Here is a 26346-nt window from a genome sequence, read left to right on the forward strand (position 1 = left end):
TCCCCAAATGCGTCCAATCGATTATTTTATATAGCCATTTTGTTCAAAAATAGACCAAAGATAATATAACAAAAAATCCAGGGATAAAAACGACCCCCCAAAATCCAGGGGCAAGTGTTGTAAAATGTGCCCTGGGGGCATATAAGGTTAATATGGAAGGGATGGTCGTATAAACTTCAGAGGGGGCTTATTCGATTGTAAATAAGAATTTCTAGTGCCCTTCTCAAGAGTCTAAAGTGATCGGAGGGCAACTACACCCCCCCAAGGGTCTTTTCCCCAAATGCATCCAATCAAAATTTTGAGATAGCTATTTTTTTCAAAATAGTTTAAAAATCAAATAAGAAAAACTCCAGGGTCGACATATCCCTCCAGAGCCTAGGGGCAAGTGTTGTAAGCTATGCCCCGAGGACCTATAAGGTTATATGAAAGGGGTGGTTGTATAAACTTCAGAGATGGCTTGTTTGATTGGAAATTAAAAGTTCTAGTTACCTTTATACTATTCATAAAGACTGATTGGTGTGTATCTACCCCCCCCCCCCACACCTTTTTGCCCAAATACATCCGATACAAATTTTGAGATAGACATTTTGTTCAAAATAGTTCAAAATTCAAATTACTATAGATTAGGGGTTGAGAAATTCTCCATAGCACCCGGGACAAAAATTGTAACATGTGTAAGTTATAAGTTTTTAAGAATTGAAAGTGATCAAAACGTAACAAGCCCCCCCCCCCCCCTGTTGTGCCTTTCTCACAACTCTATTTTTTTTAAACAATGAAAAACTTTAGCGTAAAAAGCGAGGCGTTGAGGAGGGGACAGCCCCTTTCATATACGGAATAATTTCTGTTTGTTTTAAGATTTAACATCGTTCCTTACTTTCAGTTAACTTTCCGAAAAAGAAGTTTTCTAAAGAAAAGTAAAGGCCATATGAAACTTAAAATCAGAAGAAATAGAAACCTACAATAACTCAAACTAAAAAAAAAAAAAAAACAGAAATTGCTATTAAACCAGAAATGACTAAATTACTAAAGTATACTTTAGAAATAACAGAATGAAACACTTTATTAACGTTATGAACATCATCTACTTTCCAGCTGCATGAGACCAGTATAGTGTAAAACCATGTTAGTTTCTTGGCTAAATTACCTCCAGAGTATTCATTAATGTCTAAAATATCTATTCAACAAAAGGTATTATCGCTAACAATTGTGACAAACATATGTGCTATCGTACATTAACAGAAATTTATAACCCCAAGCCGCAACAAAGAAAATTCTTCCCAAAAAACGGATTACTGGTAAAATTTATTTGTGCATTTTCATCGCCAGATTAAAAAAAAATAATCAATGAAACTTGTGAAGAAACTACTTATTATTTTTTATTTAATCAGTAATTGTAGAGCAATCGGAATATTTTGAGCCTTTATTTGCTGTTTACATATATATATATATATATATATATATATATATATATATATATATATATATATATATATATATATATATATATATATATATATATATATATATATATATATATATATATATATATATATATATATATATATATATATATATATATATATATATATATATATATATATATATATATATATATATATATATATATATATATATATATATATATATATATATATATATATATATATATATATATATATATATATATATATAGTGTGTGTGTGTGTGTGTGTGTGTGTGTGTGTGTGTGTGTGTGTGATATATATATATATATATATATATATATATATATATATATATATATATATATATATATATATATATATATATATATATATATATATATATATATATATATATATTGAGATTCCAGACTTTGGGTCTCATACCAAAGAACACCGCATTCATGGGGAAGGGCATATTTCCAGTTTTTATGCTTTCACAGAGCGGCATTACAGTTGAATAATGTGTCTTCTACGGAAAAGAAAGAAAAGATAACACAATAGGTCTAGAAAAATAACTTAGTAAAATGCATAAAAAATAACAAATAAAAGGAATAATAAATACCAACTGTTTATCAGATTCTGGAAAGAATTGAAAAGGTTATGATACCGAGAATATTAATAAAATGGATACTGAGATAATACAGAAATTAAACTAGGGAACCATAGAACTACAGATGCTGAAACGTTTTTGTCCCAATGATTGCTGTAACCCCCCTACCTCAGAAGAAGTAAATATCCAATGAAATAACACCTGTGACTAAGATTCTTTATCAGGATTTTCACTTCCTAATTTGCTTGTGAAAAATGGTGGTATACGTCCTACAAAACTCTAAAAACGCATCAAAATTTGTTTATATACCTTTATTTACGTTTTTCAAGTCGGAAAAAATTCAGTGGGAGGGTTGAAACCCCCACCCCCCTGGATACGGCCTTGATGAAGGGCATTCAAATGATCATATTATCTTTGAAACTCGATTTTATTCCCCCTACCTTAAAACTACATCTACTACTTGACGGACGCATAATGTCCCAGATAACCTAAAAAAGAAAGGTACATGCGAATTATAACAGCAAATAATTTGGAGCTCTAACATAAGTTTAAGAAGAATTTAGAACTACATGCACCAACGGCAGTCTAGCCCAACTCAGAAAATCTTTAAAACTTTGCAATAAGCCAAATTTTATTGTGTCAAAATTAGATTTCATATAGCCTATACCAATTCAGGGTATATTTGCATATTAGGGGGGGGGGGGGGTAAATTTTAAACTTACCTCCCATTTACATTAGAAATAAAATTTGGGTAAATGTATACCAAATCATATTATTGAGTTAGGAATAAAGTGAATACACCATTCGATGCCTTTTTTTTTTGCTTATTATGAATATAATAATCATTTCTATTGGAAATGAATTTCCGCCCCCCCCCCTCCTATACATGCCAATTCAGGGTAGCTAAGGTCTAAATTTATTTGAATACAGCTTAAAATAATCTGAAAGCAGACATAACCTGTATTGAGCTTTTTTTTTTGGTTCTAAAATAATCAATGCTAGATTACCATGCAGAACAAGGCCTAGTTTAAGAAACATGTACCCAATTATACCCAGTGGGCCCATTTGGCTACACAGGTTCTTTTATCTTTGGCTAAAAAGTTACGGCAAACATTTTTATACACGTTTTCAAAATTAACGATATGGTTTTGCTGGGCAATGCTTAATAACATTTTTTTTTATTCTTTTAGAGGTTTTTTCTCATTTATATGAGTTTTCTCAGATAAGTCTCTTACATTCTTGACTTCAGTTTCTATACGACTGTAGATACTTGAATTTTGCAGCTGATACATATAATCCTGATTCCATCAGTTTAAGTCCCACGTAACTTGGATGATTTCTACATAATTTTATTCAGTAAACAGTTGAACAGGAGGACAGTTGAACTGTCCTCCTCGACATAAATTAAAATGTCCTTCTCGAGAAACTAAAAGGAAAAACTTGCAACATATGCTGTATTAACCCCAAATTTAGAGATTTTAGAAATATCTAAATTATTAATACAACCCTGATTCCATCAGCGCAAATGTCCTTCTCGAAATATTAAAATGATCGAATTTGCAACCTATGCTGTATTAAGCCCAAATTTAAAGATTTTAGAAATATCTAAATTATTAATACAACCCTGATTCCATCAGCGCAAATGTCCTTCTCGAAATGTTAAAATGAAAAAATTTGCAACCTATGCTGCATTAAGCCCAAATTTAAAGATTTTAGAAATATCTAAATTATCAATACAACCCTGATTCCATCAGCGCAAATGTCCTCGAAATATTAAAATGAAAGAATTTGCAACCTATGCTGTATTAAGCCCAAATTTAAAGATTTTATAAATATCTAAATTATTAATATAACCCTGATTCCATCAGCGCAAATGTCCTTCTCGAAATATTAAAATGAAAGAATTTGCAACCTATGCTGCATTAAGCCCAAATTTAAAGATTTTAGAAATATCTAAATTATAAATACAACCCTGATTCCATCAGCGCAAATGTCCTCGAAATATTAAAATGAAAGAATTTGCAACCTATGCTGTATTAAGCCCAAATTTAAAGATTTTAGAAATACCTAAATTATTAATATAACCCTGATTCCATCAGCGCAAATGTCCGTCTCGAAATATTAAAATGAAAGAATTTGCAACCTATGCTGTATTAAGCCCAAATTTAAAGATTTTAGAAATATCTAAATTATTAATACAACCCTGATTCCATCAGCGCAAATTTCCTTCTCGAAATATTAAAATGAAAGAATTTGCAACCTATGGTGTATTAAGCCCAAATTTAAAGATTTTAGAAATATCTAAATTATTAATACAACCCTGATTCCATCAGCACAAATGTCCTTCTCGAAAAATTTAAAGGAAAGAATTGCAACTTATGCTGCATTAAGCCCAAATTTAGAGTTTGACGAAACCCTAAACCAAAATAATACACATATTAATTAATGCATCTACTCTGTCACGGAAATTAGTTATTTAAAAGAAAGTAAAAAGGTCAAGTGATTTCTAGACATTGCCAAAAAATAGCCCCCCCCCACCTACCAAGAAAAAAAAACTGACTTTTCATGCTTAGGAAGGCTGTATATATGAAGCCACGACAATAAGATACTGAATAGAAACAGAACTTTGTCACTTGAAGATGCAATAGAAGTTAAAAATCTCTACCACACAGTCATTGCAACACTTCTCAGCTCAATTAAAAAAGTATATTAATACTATTAAAATTACATAAAAAACTAAACATTATCAAATATTATACTAAAAATATAATGGATTAAATACCTCTAAGAAAAGCCACACTAGCTGCAGTGACGTTGTTGATCGCTAGTACCAGGTTAAAGGGGCACCAATTCGAAAGAGGGGAGGAGATATTCCCCCTTGAAAATTACCTTTGGCTAATATATTTAAAATAATCGAAAAAACACTCCCCCCCCCACTAGATTTTCAAAAATAACTTTTTTGGTGTCTTCGTGAAAAAATCCCTTTCTTTGGAAGGAGGTCAATAAACTCTCAGATTTTACTTTTAGATTTTACTTCAGCAAAATGTTTAACCATTACCTTTTTCGAGTTCCACAGCATGGTATTATTAGCCAAGTTCATAAACTTATAGACCAAATCAGGTTGATTTAAATCTGAGGCGAGAGAACAGAGCTCCTTATATGTTGTAACTTGACCACCTGTTGGCATCGATCCAAGAGTTCCCTCTTCAAATATTTTAGTTTCGTTAGATACCTGCAAGAAATTAAATACTAAACGACATCTACTTAAAAATACAATAAAATAGGGCCAAGAACTAGCCAATTCAGAAATGAACAGAGACACAAAATCAGAATCTCTCTGATCAAGGAGGCACACTTGTGCCTCTATAAAGAGGCGACCCACCACAATGTTAAGCGATTTCAGGTCCTAGAGGTCGCAGAGAGACGGCGGTAATCGCATTTTGTAGCCCAAGCTCAAACTAAGAAACTTGCAAAATTTCATCCTCCTCCGACTTTATCTTCATGGGGTAAACTGGGCCGGAAGTTTCGACCCTCCCACCACAGCCCCCCTTTAACGTTGTCCGATTGGGCTTAAATTTATAGGCTAAGCTTTCCTCGGGCCCGGGAGCTTATTCTCGAAATTTCAGCTCAATCCAATCACTCCTTCCCTGTTTTCAAAAAACCAAATATAGCCACTTAAAATTCATCATTTCTTTTTTTTTTCTTAGCCACGGCTACAGGCCACAGTTGGCAACGGATCCGGTTGAATGAGGACTCATTCGAAGCAGAATTCGACCTGTTAGGGCCTTTTGATATTTTCAGACCGAAAAAATTATCCCCCGAATTTACATTTACGAAAAACCTTGTTTTCCTATATTAGCCCATGTTTATTTTTCCCACCACAACCCCCCTTTAACGTTGTCTGATCGGGCTGAAATTTAGAGGCTAAGCTTTCCTGGGGCCTGGGAGCTTATCCTCGAAATTTCAGCTCAATCTGATCACTCCTTCCCTGTTTTCCAAAAACCAAATATCAAGTTTTGCTTGCGTCAAAAAGATTCATCACCTCACTAAAAAACAATTTCAATTATGTCTCTTTAGTGTAGCGGTGAGACTTCTGGGTGTCAGGCGGAAAACCCGAGTTCGATTCAACGATAGATCAAATTTTTTATATACTGAATTTAAATTTAAAAAAAAAATTCAGTTTCTTTTTTAAATTATTTGAAAAAAATTATGTTTTCTAAAGAGTTAAAAAAAATGAGTTACAAGGTCGACCCTTAAAACACCCTGTCGAGAAAGAAAAGAATAATACACAATCATCTAACAGTTAGTCAAGCAATAATAAGTAATAAACTGTACAAAAACGTGCAGAAATTATTTGAAAAAAACTACGTTTTCTAAAGAGTTAAAGAGGCTGAGTTACAATGTCGAACCTTAAAACATACAGAGATTAGGAGGCACGGTTGGGGGGCTGCCACCCCCAAACCCCCCGCTTTTACAGCCTCTAAATAAAAAAAAAGTTCTTTAAACTGAAAGTAAGGAGCGACATTAAATCTTAAAACGAACAGAAATTTTTCCGTATATGAAAGGGGCTGTGCCCTCCTCAACGCCTCGCTCTTTACGCTAAAGTTTGACTTTCTCACAACTCTTTTTTTAAACAATAAAAACTTTAGCGTAAAGAGCGAGGCGTTGAGGAGGGCACAGCCTCTTTCATATACGGAATAATTTCTGTTCGTTTTAAGATTTAATGTCGCTCCTTACTTTCAGTTTAAAAAACTTTTTTTTTATTTAAAGGCTGCGAAAGCGGGGGTTTGGGGGCGGCAGCCTCAACTGTGCCTCCTAATCCCTGTACGTTTTAAGGTTCGACCTTGTAACTCAGCCTCTTTAACTCTTTAGAAAACGTAGTTTTTTTCAAATAATTTAGGATTAGAAGCACTAAAGCCTTTATCTGAGGAATTTCCGATCTTTTAACCCACGATCTAGGATAATGCAGCCCCCCTTTTTTGGCTGCTGTAAAGACAGTCAGAATACAATTGTTTGCTTATAAGCTAAACTAGGAAACTTGAGCAAATGCTCATTCAAAATCCAGTATTTCACAAAGTTTGGTGATAGAAAATTGTGAATTTGAGAAAATGAAGCAGAATAGTGGCAAATAAGCCTATTAATTTTTAGCAGAAATGGGTATAGCTCAAAATTCGAATGCTTTACAATCGACAAACCTAAAAGACAAAAATAAATTTCAAGGTCATAATTTTCAAGTTTTAAAAGAATAATTTATTGAAAAACCTAGTTCTTAGCAGAGGAGGGGGCCGGGATAGTCATGTTCAATTAAAGAGCAGATTCAGGCGAGAGAACTTAATTTCTTACATGTGGTAACATGACTACCTTTTGGCATAGGTCCCAAACGTCCCACTTCAAATATAAAAGTTCTATTAGATATTAGTTTTGCTACTACTAAGAACTCATTGAAGCACCAAGCCGCCAGAAGCAAACATAGCTTCGGGGCGCTCCACCTCAATCCTAGTCAATTCGAAGTCCCACCCTTTGAGAGGTCTTATAACCTCTTTAAAACCAATTCACGGACGTGAATGGGATATAAAGAGGTTGGTCCCACATGAATGGTCAAAGGATAAGTTTACAAATTTAAAGCACAGTAAATTATCAAATTCATTTCTTGAATGGGCAATTAGAGGAAAGCAGTCCAAAAAACATGCCTAAGAATTGTCTTAAATGAACATAAATTCAGCGCTATATCATTTTTCACAGGGCTAATATGGTTACCTCGGAGAAAAGAAGAATAAAATTTGCTTACAAATATTGCTTTTCAAAACCCCGAAAAAAATTGCATATCCCTATACTATTAGACCGACCCTCCCTTACTCTGCCTCAACAAACTCCTGTTTTTGCCCCACCCCCCCACAAAAAAATTCTCCACAAAAAGATACAGAAAACTTGTTGCCCCTATGTAATATAAATGTTAAAGGAGTGAATACCCCCTCACCCTCTTATTTTTTAGCCATTTGTTGCGTAAAGTTTATCCATTAACTTTTGGATGTGCTATTTTTGTACTATATTTTAGAGATTTCTTTTAACTTTATATTGATGATTTATGTATTTGGAAAATTGATTTCCTTATTTCATCTTATGCTTCAATGCGTTATAAAGGTCAAAAGCTTCCAAAGGTCAAAATCTTTCACTCAGAGATAGTGATGACGAGTCTCAAAGAAGTTGGAGAGTTTAAGGTTCATACTCCCTGCGCAAGTTTTGGTGTGCTATTTTTCTCTCCTACGATTTTAATATATCAACGGAAAACAAAACCTTTGATATTACTTTATAACTGAAAATAAGTTCTACTCACTACAATTTTTTAGATTCAAACTACAATGAAAATTCATTAAAAATCATTAAAAAAAAGAATGTTTAGACCATTCTTTAAGAAAAATCCTAAGCAATATCACAATTCTGGGTCGGTGAATTGACAGGTCAAAGACCAAAGATTGCTATGATATAAGTATCTAGGCATTTTGGTGGGAATTTCAGCTGACGGCTTGTCACAATCGCAATCGCTGGTTTCAGAGGGAACATATGCCTTAAGTACACTTAAAGTGTACTTAAAGATTACTCAGTGATTCCCTTAAAGAGTGCACTCAAAGATTCCCTTAAAGTGTTGTTTTGGCAGTTCATGTAAATGCACTTAACAAAAACAAAGTTTTCAATACATTTCAAGTTTCAGAGTATTTCAAAGCAGTTTAATGATTCACAGTAAAATCCATGTTCATCGTAATACATAAGGTATTACTCTTTACTTGTAACACCGTCGCTGTATTTCCATTTTTATCAATAGTCGAACTAGTTCTTACTTGTTTTGTCTTTTTGTTTTTGTTTTGGTTCACTTGTTTTCTGGTGCAATACTTTTGTTATTCCATAAGCTCATTTTGTAAATATATTTTGTATTTAAAAAAATCTTTAAACTTTTTTCGCATGCTGACCATGGTCTGCATTGCGCGGGTATCTCCTGATTCACTGCTTTCGGCTGGGAGTGAATACGTGGTTGGGCGCAACTCATCCGACACTTCCCGTGTTTCCCACAGATTTCTCCAGGTACCCATTTAAAGCTGGGTCGACTCTGGCTGAGCTTACAGAGTCAAAGATTTGACCCCCGTTCCAAAGCAAATAACCAGGACTCGAACCCTGACCTCAGGTTTTCAAGTCTGGGGCGCTAACCCCTATTTTCTACCAGTTTCGATAACCTTTAAAAGAAGAAAAAAAGAAATGCTACCTGGATTCGTCTCCGTGATCCACTGATAAAAACTGACATTAAATCATCGACCAGTTCCTGTCTTTTTTCTGCTGGAGAGAAGTCGTAAATAAGACCTAGCCCTTTTGAAGAAACGTCTTGCACGAAGTCATTCCCTTCCGCAAGACAAACGGCAAAAGCAGTCTGTATTCTATCAATATAGTTGACAATCTTCTGGCTGCTGCCACATTTGCGAAGAATTGCAAGTAGACTTATCGTACTTGCTTGTCTGTAAAAACAAAATAGGAACTTGAAAGACTGACACCTATTGCACCACTGAGGGAGAGGAGGGGTGAAAAAGCAACTGCAACCCCAGGGCTAAGGGTACTAAGTTATGTTAATTGTCCATATACAGGTAAAACAAATTTTCCGTAGATATATAGTAATAGAAAGGTGGACAATTTAACTTTATTTAAATGAGAGTCTTACAAGGATTTTCACTCTAGATCTACGGCCCCTCTCCAATCCTTTTACTTATTTCCCCAAATAATAGCCTTTAAAGGTTTCTGAGCTCACTGATAACAAACCTGAGGCTAACTCTGCAACATAGAATTACATTTAAAAACATGCTAATTACACATTTCGAAAAGGGTGGATATGTCACACCTTCTTTAAATCAGAGTCTTTGAAATATTATAATCCATTATCGGATGGCCCTGTGCTGGGCCTTTGGCGGTCCCCCCGATACCCACAATCCACGCAAATAGACATACAGCAACTGTTACAACTCACGATTATTCAGGGATTAATCTGGGAATGGTCCTTAAGGACTTCATTTTTAACTTATCAAATCTTAACTTTGAATATAACCTCCAACTGAACACAATGAACACACAAACTGCATACTTCACAAATACAATTTGAATTCCGTCTAAACTGTTATCTAAGGATTTCTGAGTCACCGATTAGAAATCTGAGGCTAATATTGCGGCATAAAAGCGCAAAATCGAAACACAGACAGTAAGTGTTTCACAAACGGTGGAGATTATCTTGTCACATCTTGTTAAAAATCAGTCACGCAAATATTTTCGGTTTGTATGATTTGAGCCCTTTGGTCTATGCGCCTAAGGAAAACCCTCATTCTTCTTGGCAAATTCAAACTTCACCAACACTAAACTGAAAACACTTCTGACTGTACTAGATCAAACTACACTAAATACATAACATATTTCAAATGTGTTCTTTGACTTCCATTAAAGTTGGTATTCAAACCTTATGAGCTGATTGATTAAAAATCTGAGACAAATATTTCAGTACAGGAGTCCAAAATCAAAATATATCAAGCACATATCTCACAAATATTGTTTACTCTCACATAAATTGGAATATAAGGGCGGATTATATTACAAACTAAGGCTAACGATGCAATAGGAAATGCAGCATTAAAACGCATTAAATGCATACTTAACAGGGAAAGTTCGATTTCCACTGATGTTGGTATGCAAATCTGAGGTGAATATTGCGATATAGAGGTATAAACCATAATGCAGTTACTCTGATCACAAAAGCTACCTTGACATTTCTACAACTTCAAACATTAACATTAAATACTATTATTACACATTAACATTCAATGGTGTGGCATTAACATTAAATACTCTGAAAAAGATATTTTATTAAAAAGGAAATAATACTACTACTGCTACTACTAACAACTCAATGGAGCACCAATCCGCCTAAAGCCGACACAGCTACACACGCTCTCCCTCCATTCCAATCTATTTAAAGCCTCCCTCTTTACACCTTCCCAGGAAGTTCCCATTTCCCTTAATGTTTCCTTAAGACATCTCTCCACCCCATTCGGGGACGATCCGCTTTTCGTTTGGCCCTAGACGGTCTGCCGACAAGGACAATCTTTGGCAATCTGTCATCCTTTGCAGAACGTGTGTTTGCCATCTCAACCTTTATCTCATTATAGTCCTAGAAAACGGGATTGAATCAAATTTTTCGTACAGCTTACTGTTTGAAATAAGGTCAGTCAGTCGGGTAGCCAAAACAATCCGTAAGCGATTTTTCTGGAACACATCTAGAATATCCTCCTCCGGTTTTCGGAGCGCCCACACTTCAGAACCATTCTTGTCCACTGTCATCACTGTAGCTTCCCATTATCTAATCGTGGTTCGCAGACTTATCTTCCTATTCTTCCAAACTTTTTTCGACTGTGTAAAAAAAAAAAAAAAAAAAAAAAAAGGGCTAACGACGTCACCTTTTCACCTTCACTTATTCCTAGTATTAACGACTTAGTGTTCTTAGCATTAATATTCAAACCCATTCTTGCACCGTGAACTCATTAAACCCCTAAAAGTTCATGCATTTCGCTAATATTTCATCTAGGATGCTTAAATCGTCAGCATAATCTAACTCCAGGAGACTTTTACTTCCCCATCCAATTCCGTGTTCTCCTATTACCCTTGCTGTGCTCCTTAGGACAAAGTCCATCAAAATGATCTATAATAAAGGGGATAGGACGCAACCCTTCTTAACTCCAGATTTAATACAAAACCGGCTACTGAAAATTGTTAGGAAAATTGGACAGTGCCAATCTATAGCTGGTTTTATTGATAAACTGGTTCACCCCCATGATAATTCTCATACTTTAAACGGAAGCATCTCTATTTTTTCCGGGGATATATCTAGTCTATATTCAAATGTAGATTAACGGTGCAGCTTTCAAATATGTACAACAATGTTTACCATCATATTGTTACTTCTTCGGCAACTCCCGTAAAAATAATCTAAGTTTAGAAGAGGGAAGTTGTCAGCTTTTCTATTATTAAAAGCTCAAATTTTATTATTTCTACAAGAGAAGATATAAGAATTTCCAACTCTAAGGACAGACTTAAGGTTTCCCTTTCCATCCAAGGAAAATCATAGGATTTTACATTCAATATACACTTAAAATGGTATAATAAGGTTTCTTTGAATATTATCAGCATATAATATGCACATAATATGTTATAATATATAATATGTTATAATATGTTAGCATATAATATGTTAAATAACGACGAAGACCACACTGCTTTTTCAACCTACAAACAACAAAGGCAAAACAATAAAGAATTATTCTAAGACAGTGAACGATTTTCTAAATGAATACTTCGGCTATATGTCTTAGAGATATTACCAGCAAATCACAGATAAATATAAAATAAGACTTAGAGTAGAATATGTCTCTATTAAAACTACAATTAAAAAAGTCCTAGAATCATTACTTCAAAGAAGTTCAACCAAGACGAAGAAATAACACAAAACGAGTCAATCTATTCAGTTAAAAAAAAGAAAAAAAAAAGAAAAATCAAGAGCATATTTTAGTACGATTCTTGTTTTTTGGCAGCTAGCCTAAAAGGTCTTTTTGATACAAGTTCATTGATTTTAACTATTGGCTTTGCAATATAATTTGTTAAATCATTTAACTAAATTAGCGCAAAACAAGTCGAAGTGAACAACCAAAATCTCCGTTTAAAAAAGTTTTATTACTTGACGAAAGTTATAAATTCTATTAACTCTCGAGAAACGAGATACTTTGAGTAAATACACGCAAATTCAATGGATATTTAAAATGTAATACAACATTTTTTTGGTGCAATCAGCATTAAATTACGAATTATAAGCTGGAATAACATTTAAGAATTTACTGTCCAAATTTACCTAACACTAGGATGCTGGCTTCCTGCTCCTTTTATCAGCTCTTCTAAGATGAATTCAAATTCTTCTGATTCTGTTTCTCCTTTCAAACCATCCTCCTCTTTGATACTCCACAAGTCACGTGACTCACGATAAGTTACACCAAAACAGCAGCAGACTAGGGATTCCCCGATTGAAAAATGAAGATCAACATCTTTTACCTACAAAACAAAATTCTAAATGTCGTATACAAAATATTCAATACAACGGCAATACATAATAATTTTAATAAATTATTGGTGGTGCAATTGCAGTTCTCCAACAGTATTTTTTTTTTGTTAAATTACGTTATAACAATTGATATTTTTCTCGTATTGTACCTCCAACCATTCTAACAACAATATAGACACGAAGGCACACATCTCGGCCCAATTATATTGAGGCTGGCAAGACAAGAACAGAATACATTAAGAATAGCTTCATTCGACGTTACACTTCGGTCTGGAATAATTTTTTAGGAAACTTATCCCAAAAAGTTTCTCTGTTGATTCTTTCAAAAGAAGATTAAACACTCACCTAAAACCTCGATTAAAGACTAGCGGCAAATCAGGAGTCCCTTGGATTTCTCATGGGTCTATTCATTTCTGAACCAAGGAATTTGTTTCGGCTGTTTCAAAACTATAAAGTTTTAAAGGCAGTGCCACATTTTCGTCAGTGCTGCCATATTAAACCGCGAAAATAATTAAGCGAAACTAATTTGTCCTATTTAGCAACACTTTTCATCCGTAAAACATTAATAATAGTTTTATTCTTAAGGAACACAGTACTTTTAAAGGAAAGATAAACCTTTATAAGCTTTTCGGTGCTATATGTTTATGGCTCTCTATTTTTGGATTTTCATCCACGTGTCTTTTTTTAATTTGTTGACACGCTACTACAAAAAACTACATATGAAGGTCTTTTTCATCCAAAATTACTTTCTCTGTTTTTTCCTGTTTTTTAAAAATACATGGTCTTGTAAGTTTGTCTTTAATCAATTTTAAACATCCAGAATTCATTTTCACTGTCCTTTGTACTTTAACATCAAAAGAAAGCAAGTAACATGCATCAACATTCAGGGAACTTGAAATAATGGAAAGAAAAAGCAACAGAACCTTTCAACGTGACAACACTGACGAAAATCTAGTACTGCCCTTAACCAATTCAAACGACCAGATTTCATTTTCACTGTCTTTGGTACATTAAGAAGAAGAAAATGAATACAAGCTCCACGCATAATTTTTTGAACAATTCACAGACAACCTTTCTTATTTCTACAGAAATATCCAAAAATGACCAAGACACTGGTAAGTCTATCATGTAGACAACTCAGCAGAAAGGCAACTCTTTAAATGACTCGAGTCCCGAAAATTGTTACCCCAGCATGTTGGTAGGAAGGCGTATGTGTGTGCGTATGCCAGCAGGTCTGACAATTATCATACATTTAGTGTGATTCCTTTTTGTTGGTAGTTAGTCTTGTAGCAGTAAGAATAATATTTGCAAATAGCCAGTACCATAAAAATACATTTTTATGAAAAAAAAGAGTTAAGAAATACAGATGAGAAAAACTACTACAGGAACAAAGGGAGTAGATGGCAACTTCTATTAATTTTTAGGTGTTTAATACACCACTATATTTCACACACTATTTTCGTCACTAATTGCTATCTAAGATGAGGGTTATGGGGAGGGGGAATTTGTACGTATAGGATATTTCCTGTTCGTTTTAAGTTTAATGTCAGTCTTTACTTAAGTTCGTGGGTTTTGAGAGCCATCCCAGTTGAAGTAGCCGAATAACGTAAGCCACCTTCATTCATAATCAAAACACTGGTCTTGGGTGCCCGGTAGATGGTGTATTACCTTATAAATATTCAAAAATAAGTATGGGTTTACACTACTGCAATTTACCTCGTATTTTTCAGTACACTAGGGCAGTCATTCCGTACATCTTCTCAGTGGCGTCAATTCTTGAAAATTTAGGAGAGTCAAAATATATATTTTTCAGGAGGGGGGATTTCTAATTTTCAAAACAAAATTATGTAGAAATGTAAAAAAAAAGATATTTTCAAAGAAAATACCCCTCCCCCCTCGATGTATTTTACAAAATCTAGTGGTGGGTACACACCTTCTCCCAATTGGCGACACTGCACCTACTTGTGGTTAGTAAGTTTCTACCACCCAATCTTTTATATAATCTTCTTTCCACATAACTATGGTCTAAACAATAAACTCCAAGGGCAGTCATAACTCTATTGTATTTACTGAGTATGACAAGACATTTCTGGTTATCTTTAAACCAGTTAAGCGTCATTTTCTTGTTTTATTTAGCGCTTTACATCTGGTAAGGAGACATCCCTGAATGACTAGAGTTCCGGAAATGGCGGCTCTAGTATCTGAGTAAGGGTTTTTATGCAAAGATGAATACCATGATGAGCATGTATTCGGTGTTCTGCCTTTCTTTTAGTAGATAGTTTTGGAGTAGCAAAAATAGGATTGCAAGTAGCAAGAATGTATTGATATGGAAGAAGAGCAGCAAAGAAAGAAAACAGTGAGGACGAGCAAAGAAAAAGAGATAAATTATTTATTTTCTAAAGAAATAACATTGGTTTCAACCATATTTTCTATCTAGGAAGAGAAAATATTAAAAATTTACTTCTCTCATAATTTTGAGCAATTCATTGACAATTAATCTTCTCTCGACGAAACTATCCTCTAAACTCAAAAAACCGAGGGCACTGATAGCTCTATCATGTATTCTTATTGAGTACTTGGCATGAGAAGCCAATTCTGATAGTCTTTGAACAAGCTCAGCATCTTTTTTCAAGGTCTTCTTAAGGGCCTTACATCTAGCAAGCTGTCCAATTGCGTGAATTGCTCCAGAGGTGATGAGAGAATGCTCTTCGTTGTATATCAGTTCAACTGAAAGAGTATAAATATTGTGACGCTTATATAAAAGATTTTTTGGGACACATCAGTCGCACATCTTTCTTTTATGACTCCGCCTTTATGATCTAATTGAATGCCAAGTAGCAACTGAAGCTATTGCTGTGACGCTTTGGTAACTTACCAAAGCGCGCTGTGATGTGTCCCGTTTCTGAATCAAGTTTTCGCTACTGTTTAATATTTATGCTGTGTTGCTAAGCAATAGCTTATGTGTTACGGAGATTCGTTTTGTAGAATGATTTATGCTAAATCAGCCAATTAGAACGACTTAGTATATTTGAGCTCCGAGATCTAAGTTCTAACATAGCAATGGGAGGCAAACGTTACGATAAAATTATTTTTGTAAAAGTTTCAAAAAAGGGATTAGAAAATATAAGTTATTATCGTAAAGGCACTAGAGGTCTAGAGGAATGAGGGGGAAAAGTAAAGGCCGAAGCCTCCTTCCCCACTTGCGTGCATTAATAGGGGTTATGCATTAAGTAAATCAAGGCTGTACCAATTGGGAAGTTCAGAAACCTCGGTCACAGATGGATACCCCAATGGCTGCCACTTGCAAACCAGCTGACACCAGACTACACTACATAGGTCGAATAGGTCTCGAAGATCCTTGATGAGGGGGAAGGTGGAAACGCCTGATTCATACCACAAGTATAAGTAAGAAGTATGCATTATGTATATCAGCCTTACTAGATGCGGACTTTAAAAGTAAAAAATACATTAGCAAAAAAATTTCTGAGATCGTGTATTCATTGCACGCGGGAATAAACATTTTATTCTTTTTTATTTCTTTTTTTAACAAGACATTCAAATTTAATTTTATTCCAAACTGAATGCCAAAATTCAAAGCGAATAAATCGAATGTAGAAAGTTTTTGGAGCTGCACGTGTTCGTATGTTTTGTATGTAGAGGGACATAAAGAAGAACACAATTGCTTTTTGGATTTTCTCAGCTAAACTTAACCATATATCATCATAACGCTAAATGGTTTAGTTAGACTTTGGTTTTGGCTATTACTGAATTACCAAAGATTGGAATTGTTTTTTGAAAAGAATAATTGCTGAAAACGTTTTGATCCATGTTTAACCAAAATTTTATAAATCAAAACTTTTATCAACGCTTTATAGATATTAATGTTCTATAAATAAAATTATGATGCTAGTTGAAACCGAATTCTACCACGTATCGCAATATCACAGAAAAGCCCTTAAATCCCCCCCCCAAAAAAAACATAATCAACCATGATATTACCATTACCATTATCAATTCATTAAAAAAAAACTATTTCCAAAATTTTCAAAAACCGAAATTTCCATATAGAATTTTCACTTGAAAAAGTCTTCATATAAAATTGGAGAACATGAAATAATTCTCTATGAAGAGGAGAGTATAGCAGGAAAGTACAGCAGGAGAGGATAGTACTCGAGTAATCATTTCCTATGTTATTCAATAATCCCTCAGGAGCATAACCTCAGCTCGATCTGCCTCCTAAAGAAGCCAAGATGGAATCCAGCAAATCCCAGACGGGGAGATAGTTGAAGAAACTACCTTAAACTAAGATACATTAACGGGACCGAATGAGGGAAAACTGATACATTAACACATTTTAAGAACCTCACACACACAAACAATATGCATGATTTTTTTTCCTCAAAGAGTTTTTTTCAGGGAGGGGGGATTTTTGGGAAATCTTGAAACAATACAATCAAAATGGATTCACCAGCGAAGCATTAACTACATTTTTTTGATAAACATTTTTTTAAGATGAAATTCGTTATTTAAAAAAAAACACATAATGATGTTTATAAAAAAGATTATACATTAAAAGATTATTTCTTTAAAATCACATTTTCAAAAATAAAAAAATCGTTCACTGGCTAAATAAATATCCTTGGTTTCATTTCATAGTCATTTTAATTAACTTTATCTAGCCAGTGTTATCTTACAACTTATTTTCAAGACAAATACTAGTTTTGAGAATTAAAATATTTCAGGATTTTTTGTCTGAAAAACTCTGTTTCTATGTGCTTTAGATATCTGGAAAACTGAAAATACGTTCATTGTCAACATTATTTGATAGTATTATTAGTTGATAATCGAAATTAATTGACATTAGTCGACAATTATCCTTCATAGTTTTGTATGGCAGTAAGTAATCCTTCTTATTGTTCTCTCACCAAAAGTTTTCTTTTTTCAGAGTATTGTTTTTTTTTCACTGTTTAGATTATTTCCCATTATTTAATAGGAGTAAAACTATTTTGTATAGGAAATAGTAAAACTGTATATTAGAAACTGTCAATTGCAACCATAGAAGACTCCTATTATTACCATGGTGCCACAGCAATATTACCACGGTGCCACAGCAATTTTGATTCACATATCGGTGTTGCTGGTTGGGTGCGTCAAGACACAAAAGTTAGCAACGTACAAATTATTGTTGCTTCTATTACTACGGGCGGATTATAAAAAATTGAGCCAAGGCTCAGGCCACGGAAGGCCCGTTGGTCCCCTCCCCGAAATAAAATAAAACCCGCTTGATCGTTGCTGCTTTTCTTAGGTTTGGTATATTAGATAAGGGTTTATCTATCTTTCTTTCCACTTTGTGGAATAGTATTCTTTGGTAGTGGCAAGGTGGGGACCATTATTTTCACCCGTCCAGAGACCCCCACCCACCAGCCTAAGATCAGATAGGACAGGCAAAACTGGTCCCTCAAAAGAGAGGGGAGTCTCTCACTACTCGTCAGCTATCAGCGGCAAGAGGAATATTGGCCAACCATTGGGCAGGCAATACTCGTTCCCCAAAAGAGAGAGAGTTACCTACCACTAGCCGTCCATTAGCAACAAGCGGCCCAAAATCCTCAGAGCCGTTACAAGTAAAAGAACTTAATTCTTCGACCTCGGGTTTCTCTTCAAGGGATCTTGCCTTACGCCACGGTCAGCATTTAAAAGGTCAAGGGGGATGTATTCCCTCCAATCTTATTTTGGTAGCTATTACACACTTCAACCCATTCAGCTAACCTTGATAGCGTATTCCATGAAATACCTTGCCTCATGGTCAGACACTGAGCCCAACTGTAGCTTGGCAGTTATTGAAATTAGCAGTGGAAGGCCTCTAGCAGTGCCTATTACACTCAAGGAAACCACAAGAGTCCTGCCACCGCTACACCCACAATGTACAGAAAAAAACTTTGTCATAAAATCAAAATATTGACATAAGAGACAGAGCTGGAAGAAGAATAATTTGACATTTTTATTTCCTATTAATTAATTATCATAACGAACAGCTGAAGTAAATTATTTATAATTTTTATTTTGTTCTTGTTTACTGTCGGCTACGTTTTATTAACAGTAGAAAAACATTCCACCGCACTTGAAATGACTCAAAATGCAAAAATATATCGTTTTTCTTAAAAAGATTTTGCTGCAATATTCATTCCATGAAATATCCATTATGAAAATCTATCAAAAATCTGTTGCTTCTTGAAGAAAATTTACTGTGATCCTAGGACTAAGGATATAAGTTCTTACTTATTGCGTCCACAATTTGACAATAGGGATTTATATTTTCGTTTTTCAGGGACTTCCGGCCAAGCAGGAATCCAATCGTAAATAGTAGTCCCTGCTTTCCTTCCACTGTTTTTCTTGACAGGTCTGCCAAGGCTGCAGACAAAAATTTGTTTTGAAAATTCTGTGGCTTTTCTTCTTTGAGCACTATACTCAAAAGCTCCGCAGACATCAGCCTTGTATCCTCGGAGTTTGACTCAGTCAAATCCTAAAATAACCAAAACAAGCTTAAAGAGAGGAGCTATAGGAAAGGTGGAGGGACTCCGCCCCAGAAAAACCAACCTTTGAAAAGTATTTTTTAATTCTGTTTAAGCACGGCACGTTCGGTGTGAAGGATCAAAGTGATCAAATCTAAAGTTGCTTAGCCGTCTTATAACTCAGTCTTGTCCCCTGGCTGGTTATTTTTTTAGACTACTGTGCCAATCGAGATCTTGTTCCTGTAAAAATCACAAAAAGTGCGGTATAATTGGCACAAGACCAATAAAAAGATCACGAAAATCCGGTTATTCTCGGCATTTCTCTTATTGCTTAATGTTGGTTTTTTGTATTCTATTATTTTTCTTTATAAGTGGCTTCTGGGAAAAACAATCCCATTATTCCCCCAGAATTTTATCTCTCTTCATCTTTAAACATTTGGTGATCTAAAAGCCATTTGTTGTTAATGCTAATTAATTATTTGTTAATATTTTCAACTTAAAACGCTCTGAACTACAAATCCAACTACTTTTTAGAAAAAAGATTCTAGTTCTTTCCGCAAATATATTATAGAAAGCTACCGAATTTCCTTTATTATTTATAGTTTTGGAACGTAAATAATAAATTTGTATTATTACAATTGCATTTTGGAACGCACACAAATTCCCTGGCATATTCAAAAATTGTAGGCGCACGATACCATGTGAAACATGTTCACTGCTTGCTAAATTTCAAACGATAAGACTGTTTAGCAAAGGGCTGGAATTACTCCCCAAAAAATAATGAAAAAATAATCATATATAAAAAAACAACAACTGTAAACACTGTTGCTGTTTGATAAAACTTTAACAAGACTATCGCTTAGGTTGCCGTGTGGGTTAGTTAATTAAATAGCAGTTTCGTACATACCCATTTCTTTAAAGGAAGGAGAGAGAAATAATAAAACAAAAATAAAAAGAGAAAAATAACAAAGAAAGAATATCTACATATAAAAACAAGTAAAATCTAAAATTTTGGCGATATTTGTCACTATATTTATAGATGACGACATGTTTTCTTTTCCAAAAACCCCTTTTTTCCTCTAAGCAGTATTTCCATTGGTTTTAGAAAATATTTTTCTGGTGTAGAAATTGAACGTGGGACCCAAGATTTCCTATGGTAAAAGAATGACGCGTTAGTCAACTGAGCCAACGAGTCAATCATATTATTATGTTCTTAGAAATACATTCTACGCAATATGTTTCATGCAGTTGCTATGTCTTGAGATAACTATTTCCGAGAATTTCTTGGCGTCATTCCGGGAATATCCATACCGCATTGGCATGGTTGCTAAGGGTCTTGTCAATGATACGGGTCAATGAATAAGGGAGGCATTCTATCATTTTTACACTTGCATAGCCATCTGGTCTTGTTGCTATGCATTCAGATCTTTGTTTCCAAGAATTTATTGGTTTGTTTCCAAGAATTTCTTGGCCTGGTGCCAAATATACTGTTATAAACCTTTCACAGAGAGTGAAAGTCACCATCTAGTCTTGTTGCTATGCATTGAGATAATTGTTTCCGGAAATTATTGGAATCAATCCGACACGGCTCCTAAGCGTGTTGTCGATGAAATAACAAAATGAATCCGGCCGCTGCCCTGACCATCTGGTGTGTTGTCGACGATATGCCATAATGAATACAAGCGCAGCCCTATCCTTTTTGCACCTAGAGAGATAAACAGAACATTACGTAATCATTTTGGCCCATTTTCCCCCTTTTTGGTATTTTGAATCATGCCTTTGCGTATTTCCATCTTATTTCAAGAAACAATATATTTTGAGCAGCATTATCGTATATATCCCCTCATCTTTTTCAAGCATCAAAAGATTTCGAAGAAAATATCTGGTATTTTGAATAATACATTTGCTTATTTACATCTTATTTCAAGAAACACAACATATTCAGCAACACCATCCCATGCTTCCTCAGCTTATTTCAAATATCAAAACATTTTGATGAAAATATTACATACTTTGAATAATGTATTTCCTTATTTCCACCTTATTTCAAGAAACAATTTATTTATAACGCTTATAGAGCAACGCCATCGGATATTTCTTTATCTTATTTGAAGCAGCAGAACATTTTCATGAAAATAATTGATATTTTGAATAATACATTTCCTTATTTTGATCTTATTTCAAGAAACAATAGATTTTGAAAAACAACATCGCAAATTTCCTCATCGTATTTCAATCAGCAAAACATTTTAATGAAAATATTTGATATTTTGATTAATGTATTTGCTTATTTCCATCTTATTTCAAGAAACAACGGAATGGAATATTTCCTCATCTTATTTCAGTCAGGAGAACATTTCGAAGAAAATATATGATATTTTGAATAATGCATTTGCTTATTTCCAATCTTATTTAAAGAAACAATACATTTTGATCAATACCATCGCATATTGCCTCATCTTACTTCAAGCCGCAAAACGTTCTTGATAAAAATATTTGGTATTTTGAATAATGCATCTGTTTATTACCATCTTATTTCAATGAAGAATACATTTTGAGAAACACCATCACATATTTCCTCATCTTATATTCAAGCCACAAAACATGTCGATGAAAATATTTGGTATTTTGAATAATACATCTGCTTATTTCCATCTTATTTAAAAAACAATAAATTTTGAGTAACACCATCGAAACCTATTTTTCCTCATCTTATTTCAAGCATCAAAGTATTTGGAAGAAAATATTAGGTATTTTGAATAAAGCATTTGCTTATGTCCATGTTATTTTAAGAAACAATACATTTTGAACAACATCATCTATTTCCTCATCTTGTTTAAATAAAAAAACATTTCTTTTTTTTTCTATTTATTTATTTATTGTCATCTTTTTATTTATCTATTTTTAATTTTTTTTTATTAAAAATTGGAGGGGGGCAAAAAGTTGGTGGACAGGGAAATGGGGCCCTTGAGGGAGAACACGGGCCAAAATGATTACGCAATGCTCTGTTTATCTCTTCAGGTGCAAAAAGGATAGGACATCGCTTGCGTTCATCAATGGTATATCATCGACAACGCACCAGATGGTCAGGGCAGCGGCCGGATTCATTATTTTATTTCTTCCACAACACACTTAGCAGCTATGTTGGAATGATGCAAAAAAATTTCAGAAACAATTTTCTCAATGCATGGCAAAGACCAGATGGTGACTTTCACTCTCTGTGATAGGTGTAAAACAGTCATGTGATCCAGAGGCACCAAGCCAAGAAACTCTCGGAACAAGAGATCTCAATGCATAGTAAAAAGACCATATGGTTATGCAGGCGTAAAAAGGATAGGGCGCCTCCTGCATTCATTGATCCATATCATCGACAACACGCTTAGCAACCATGTCAATGCGGTATGCATATTCTCAGAATGACGACAAGAAATTCCAAGAAACAATTATCTCAAGACATAAAAGCTGCATGAAACCCACTGCTTAGAATTTATTTCTAAGAACTTAATAATATCATTGACTTATCGGCTCAGTTGACTAATGCGTCGTTCTTTTACCATAGGAAATGTCGGTTCTCAGGTACATATCTTAAACCAGACAAATATTTCATAAAATCAATGGAAAAATTGCTTAGAGGCAAAAAAGATGGATCGTTCGAAAAGAAAACATGTCGCCATCTATAATTATCATAGGCAGCGCAATCGCGCTACCTAAGTAAAGAACGATGTTGGCACGATGTATTATTTATTATTATTTTTTCTTTAGACTAGGGCACTTCGTATCGAAGGAGTTGTCGTAGAAACTTCGAAAAGGGCTCAATCGATTGGACATTGGAGTGACTAGTGCCCTTTTTAATAGTCAAAAGTGATTGGAAGGCAACTAACACCCCTTCCACACCCGCAATTTTCCCAAACACATCCAATCAAAATTTTGAGATAGCCATTTTGTTCAGCGTAGTTGATTTCCAAATAGAAATTATGTTTTTGAGGAGGACACTCCCCCACAGCCTTCAGGGCAAGGGTTGTAAGTTATGCCCTGGGGGCATATAAGATTTTTTATAGAAAGCGTTGTCGTAGAAACTTCAAAAAATGCTCATTCAATTAAAAATTCAAGAGGCTAGTGCCCTTTTTAATAGTCGAAAGTGATTGGAGGGCAACTAACTCCCCTCTCACGCCCACCATTTCCACAAACACATCCAATCAAAATTTTGAGATAGCCATTTTGTTCAACGTAGTTGAAAGTTTTGAAAATTAGGTCTTTGACGATGACACCCCCCCCCCCCCGCCCTCAGGGCAAGGGTTATAAGTTATGCCCTGGGGGCATATAATGTTTTTAAAAAAACATTGTCGTAGAAACTTCAAAAGGGGCTCGTTCGATTGGAAATTGAAATGGCTAGTGCCCTTTTTAATAGTCAAAAGTGATTGGAAAGCAACTAATACCAATTCCACGCCCAACATTTATCCAAACACATCCAATCAAAATTTTTAATAGCCATTTTGTTCAACGTAGTTGAAAGTTCTGGAAATTAGGTCTTTGAGGATGATGACCCCCTCAGAGCCCTCAGGTCAAGGTTTATAAGTTATAACCTGGGGGCATATAAGGTTTCTAATGAAAGCTTTGTCGTAGAAATTTGAAAAAGGGCGCATTCGATAGGAAATTCAAAGGGCTAGTGTCCTTTTTAATGGTTGAAAGTGACTGAAGGGCACCTTACCCCCCCCCCTCTCACGCCCACTTTTTCCCCGAACACATACAATCAAAATTCTTAGATAGCCATTTTGTTCAACGTAGTAGAAAGTTTTGGAAATTAGGTCTTAAATAAAGACAGCCCCCCCCCCACAGCCCTCAGGGCCAGGGTTGTAAGTTATGCCCTGGGGGCATATAAGGTTTTTATAGAAACCGTTGTCGTAGAAACTTCAAAAAGGGCTAATTCCATTGGACATTGAAATGGCTAGTGGCCTTTTTAATAGTCGAAAGTAATCAGAAGGCAACTAACCTCCTTCTCACACCCATCATTTTCCCAAACACATACAATCAAAATTTGAGATAGCCATTTTTTTTCAACGTAGTTGAAATTTCTGGAAATTATGTATTTGAGGATGACAGCCCCCTCAGAACCCTCAGGGCAAAGGTTGTAAGTTATGTCCTGGGGGCATATGAGGTTTTTATAGAAAGCGTTGTTGTAAAACTTCAAAAACGGCTCATTCGATTTAAAATTGAAAGGGCTTTTGCCTTTTTCAACAGTAGAAAGTAATTGGAGGGCAACTTACCCCCCTCTCACGCCCACCATTTCTCAAAAGACATCAAATCAAAATTTGGGATATTCATTTTGTTCAACTTAGTTAAAAGTTCTGGAAATTAGGTGTTTTAGGATGACATCCCCCTCGGAGCCCTCGGGGCAAGGGTTGTAAGTTATACCCTGGGGGCATATAAGGTTTTTTATAGAGAGTGTTGTCGTACAAACTTCAAAAGGGGCTCATTCAATTGGAAATTGAAAGGGCTAGTGGCCTTTTTAAAAGTCGAAAGTGAATGGCGATCAACTAACCCCTCTCTCACACCCACCATTTCCCCAAACACCTTCAATTAAAATTTTGAGATAGCCATTTTGTTTAACGTAGTTGAAAGTTCTGGAAATTATGATTTTGAGGATGACAAACCCCCCAAATTCCTCAGGGCAAGGTTTGTGAGTTACACCCTGAGGGCATATAAGGTTTTTATAGAAAGCGTTTTCGTAGAGACTTCTAAAAGGGCTCATTCGATTGGAAATTGAAAGGTCTAGTGCTCTTTTTAATAGTCGAAAGTTATTGGAGGGCAACTAGCCCCCCTCTAAAGCTCATCATTTCCCCAAACACATCCAATCAAAATTTGGAGATAACCATTTTGTTCAACGTAGATGAAAGTTCTGGAAATTAGGTCTTTGAGGATGACACTCCCCCAAAGCCCTCAGGGCTAAGGTTGTAAGTTATGCCCTGGGGGCAAATAAGTTTTTTTTTATAGAAATCTTGTCGTAGAAACTTCAAAAAAGGATCACTCAATGCATTAAATCAAAAATGAACAAAAATAGAATCAAATAATCAACCAAGCATACAACTACCACAAATCAGTATCAATAAATAAATGAAACCCAAAACAAACAGAAATTAAAATAAGTCAAACTAAAAAAAATTCTTTTAAATGTTTTGACTTATAACTTTAAGAAAACAAAAATTAATTAAGATTTAAGGAATAAATATCAGCATATGTATATTAAACTGACAATGCACATTTTTTTCAGTAAATTCATTTGAATTTTTTTCAGTATAGTACAGATTATATTCTGGATTTTAGAACGCATAGGGTTTGGAACACTACTCAGATTAATTACTGCTCGCTTTGATTTTGACTTTTTTTAATTTATGTTTGTTTTGGGTTTCATTTATTTATTGATACTGATTTGTGGTAGTTGTATGCTTGGTAGATTATTTTATTTTTTTTTCATTTTTGGTTCAATAGAGTTCTTAACATTTTTTTTAAAAACTTATTTTGTGCAAAGTTTTTTGATTAATAGTTAAAAATATCGCCATCTATGATTTTAGTTGGATAGATGGTAGCACTAGGGGAATCGCCTTTATAACTTATTCACTATCTTAAACCACTAAGGAAGAAAAGAATAGTGCCTGTGGGCGTCATGGGACCTAG

General features: G+C 34.6%; 1 protein-coding gene across 1 annotated transcript in view; it reads right to left on the reverse strand.

Moving 5' to 3' along the window:
- LOC148939501 (proteasome adapter and scaffold protein ECM29) overlaps nt 1-26346 on the reverse strand; it is a 157742-nt gene that overhangs the window by 59216 nt on the left and 72180 nt on the right. The window contains exons 14-18 of the mRNA XM_089106894.1: nt 19442-19685; nt 15627-15892; nt 12959-13155; nt 9290-9536; nt 5093-5266 (exon numbers count right to left, since the gene is read on the reverse strand). Of these exons, the coding sequence (XP_088963020.1) occupies nt 5093-5266; nt 9290-9536; nt 12959-13155; nt 15627-15892; nt 19442-19685 (1128 nt within the window). The remainder of the gene's footprint in view (nt 1-5092; nt 5267-9289; nt 9537-12958; nt 13156-15626; nt 15893-19441; nt 19686-26346) is intronic.

Source organism: Artemia sp. Qi Xiang Cuo, chromosome 21 (genome assembly GCF_049724085.1).
Source record: "Artemia sp. Qi Xiang Cuo chromosome 21, ASM4972408v1, whole genome shotgun sequence".
NCBI lineage: Eukaryota > Metazoa > Arthropoda > Branchiopoda > Anostraca > Artemiidae > Artemia > Artemia sp. Qi Xiang Cuo.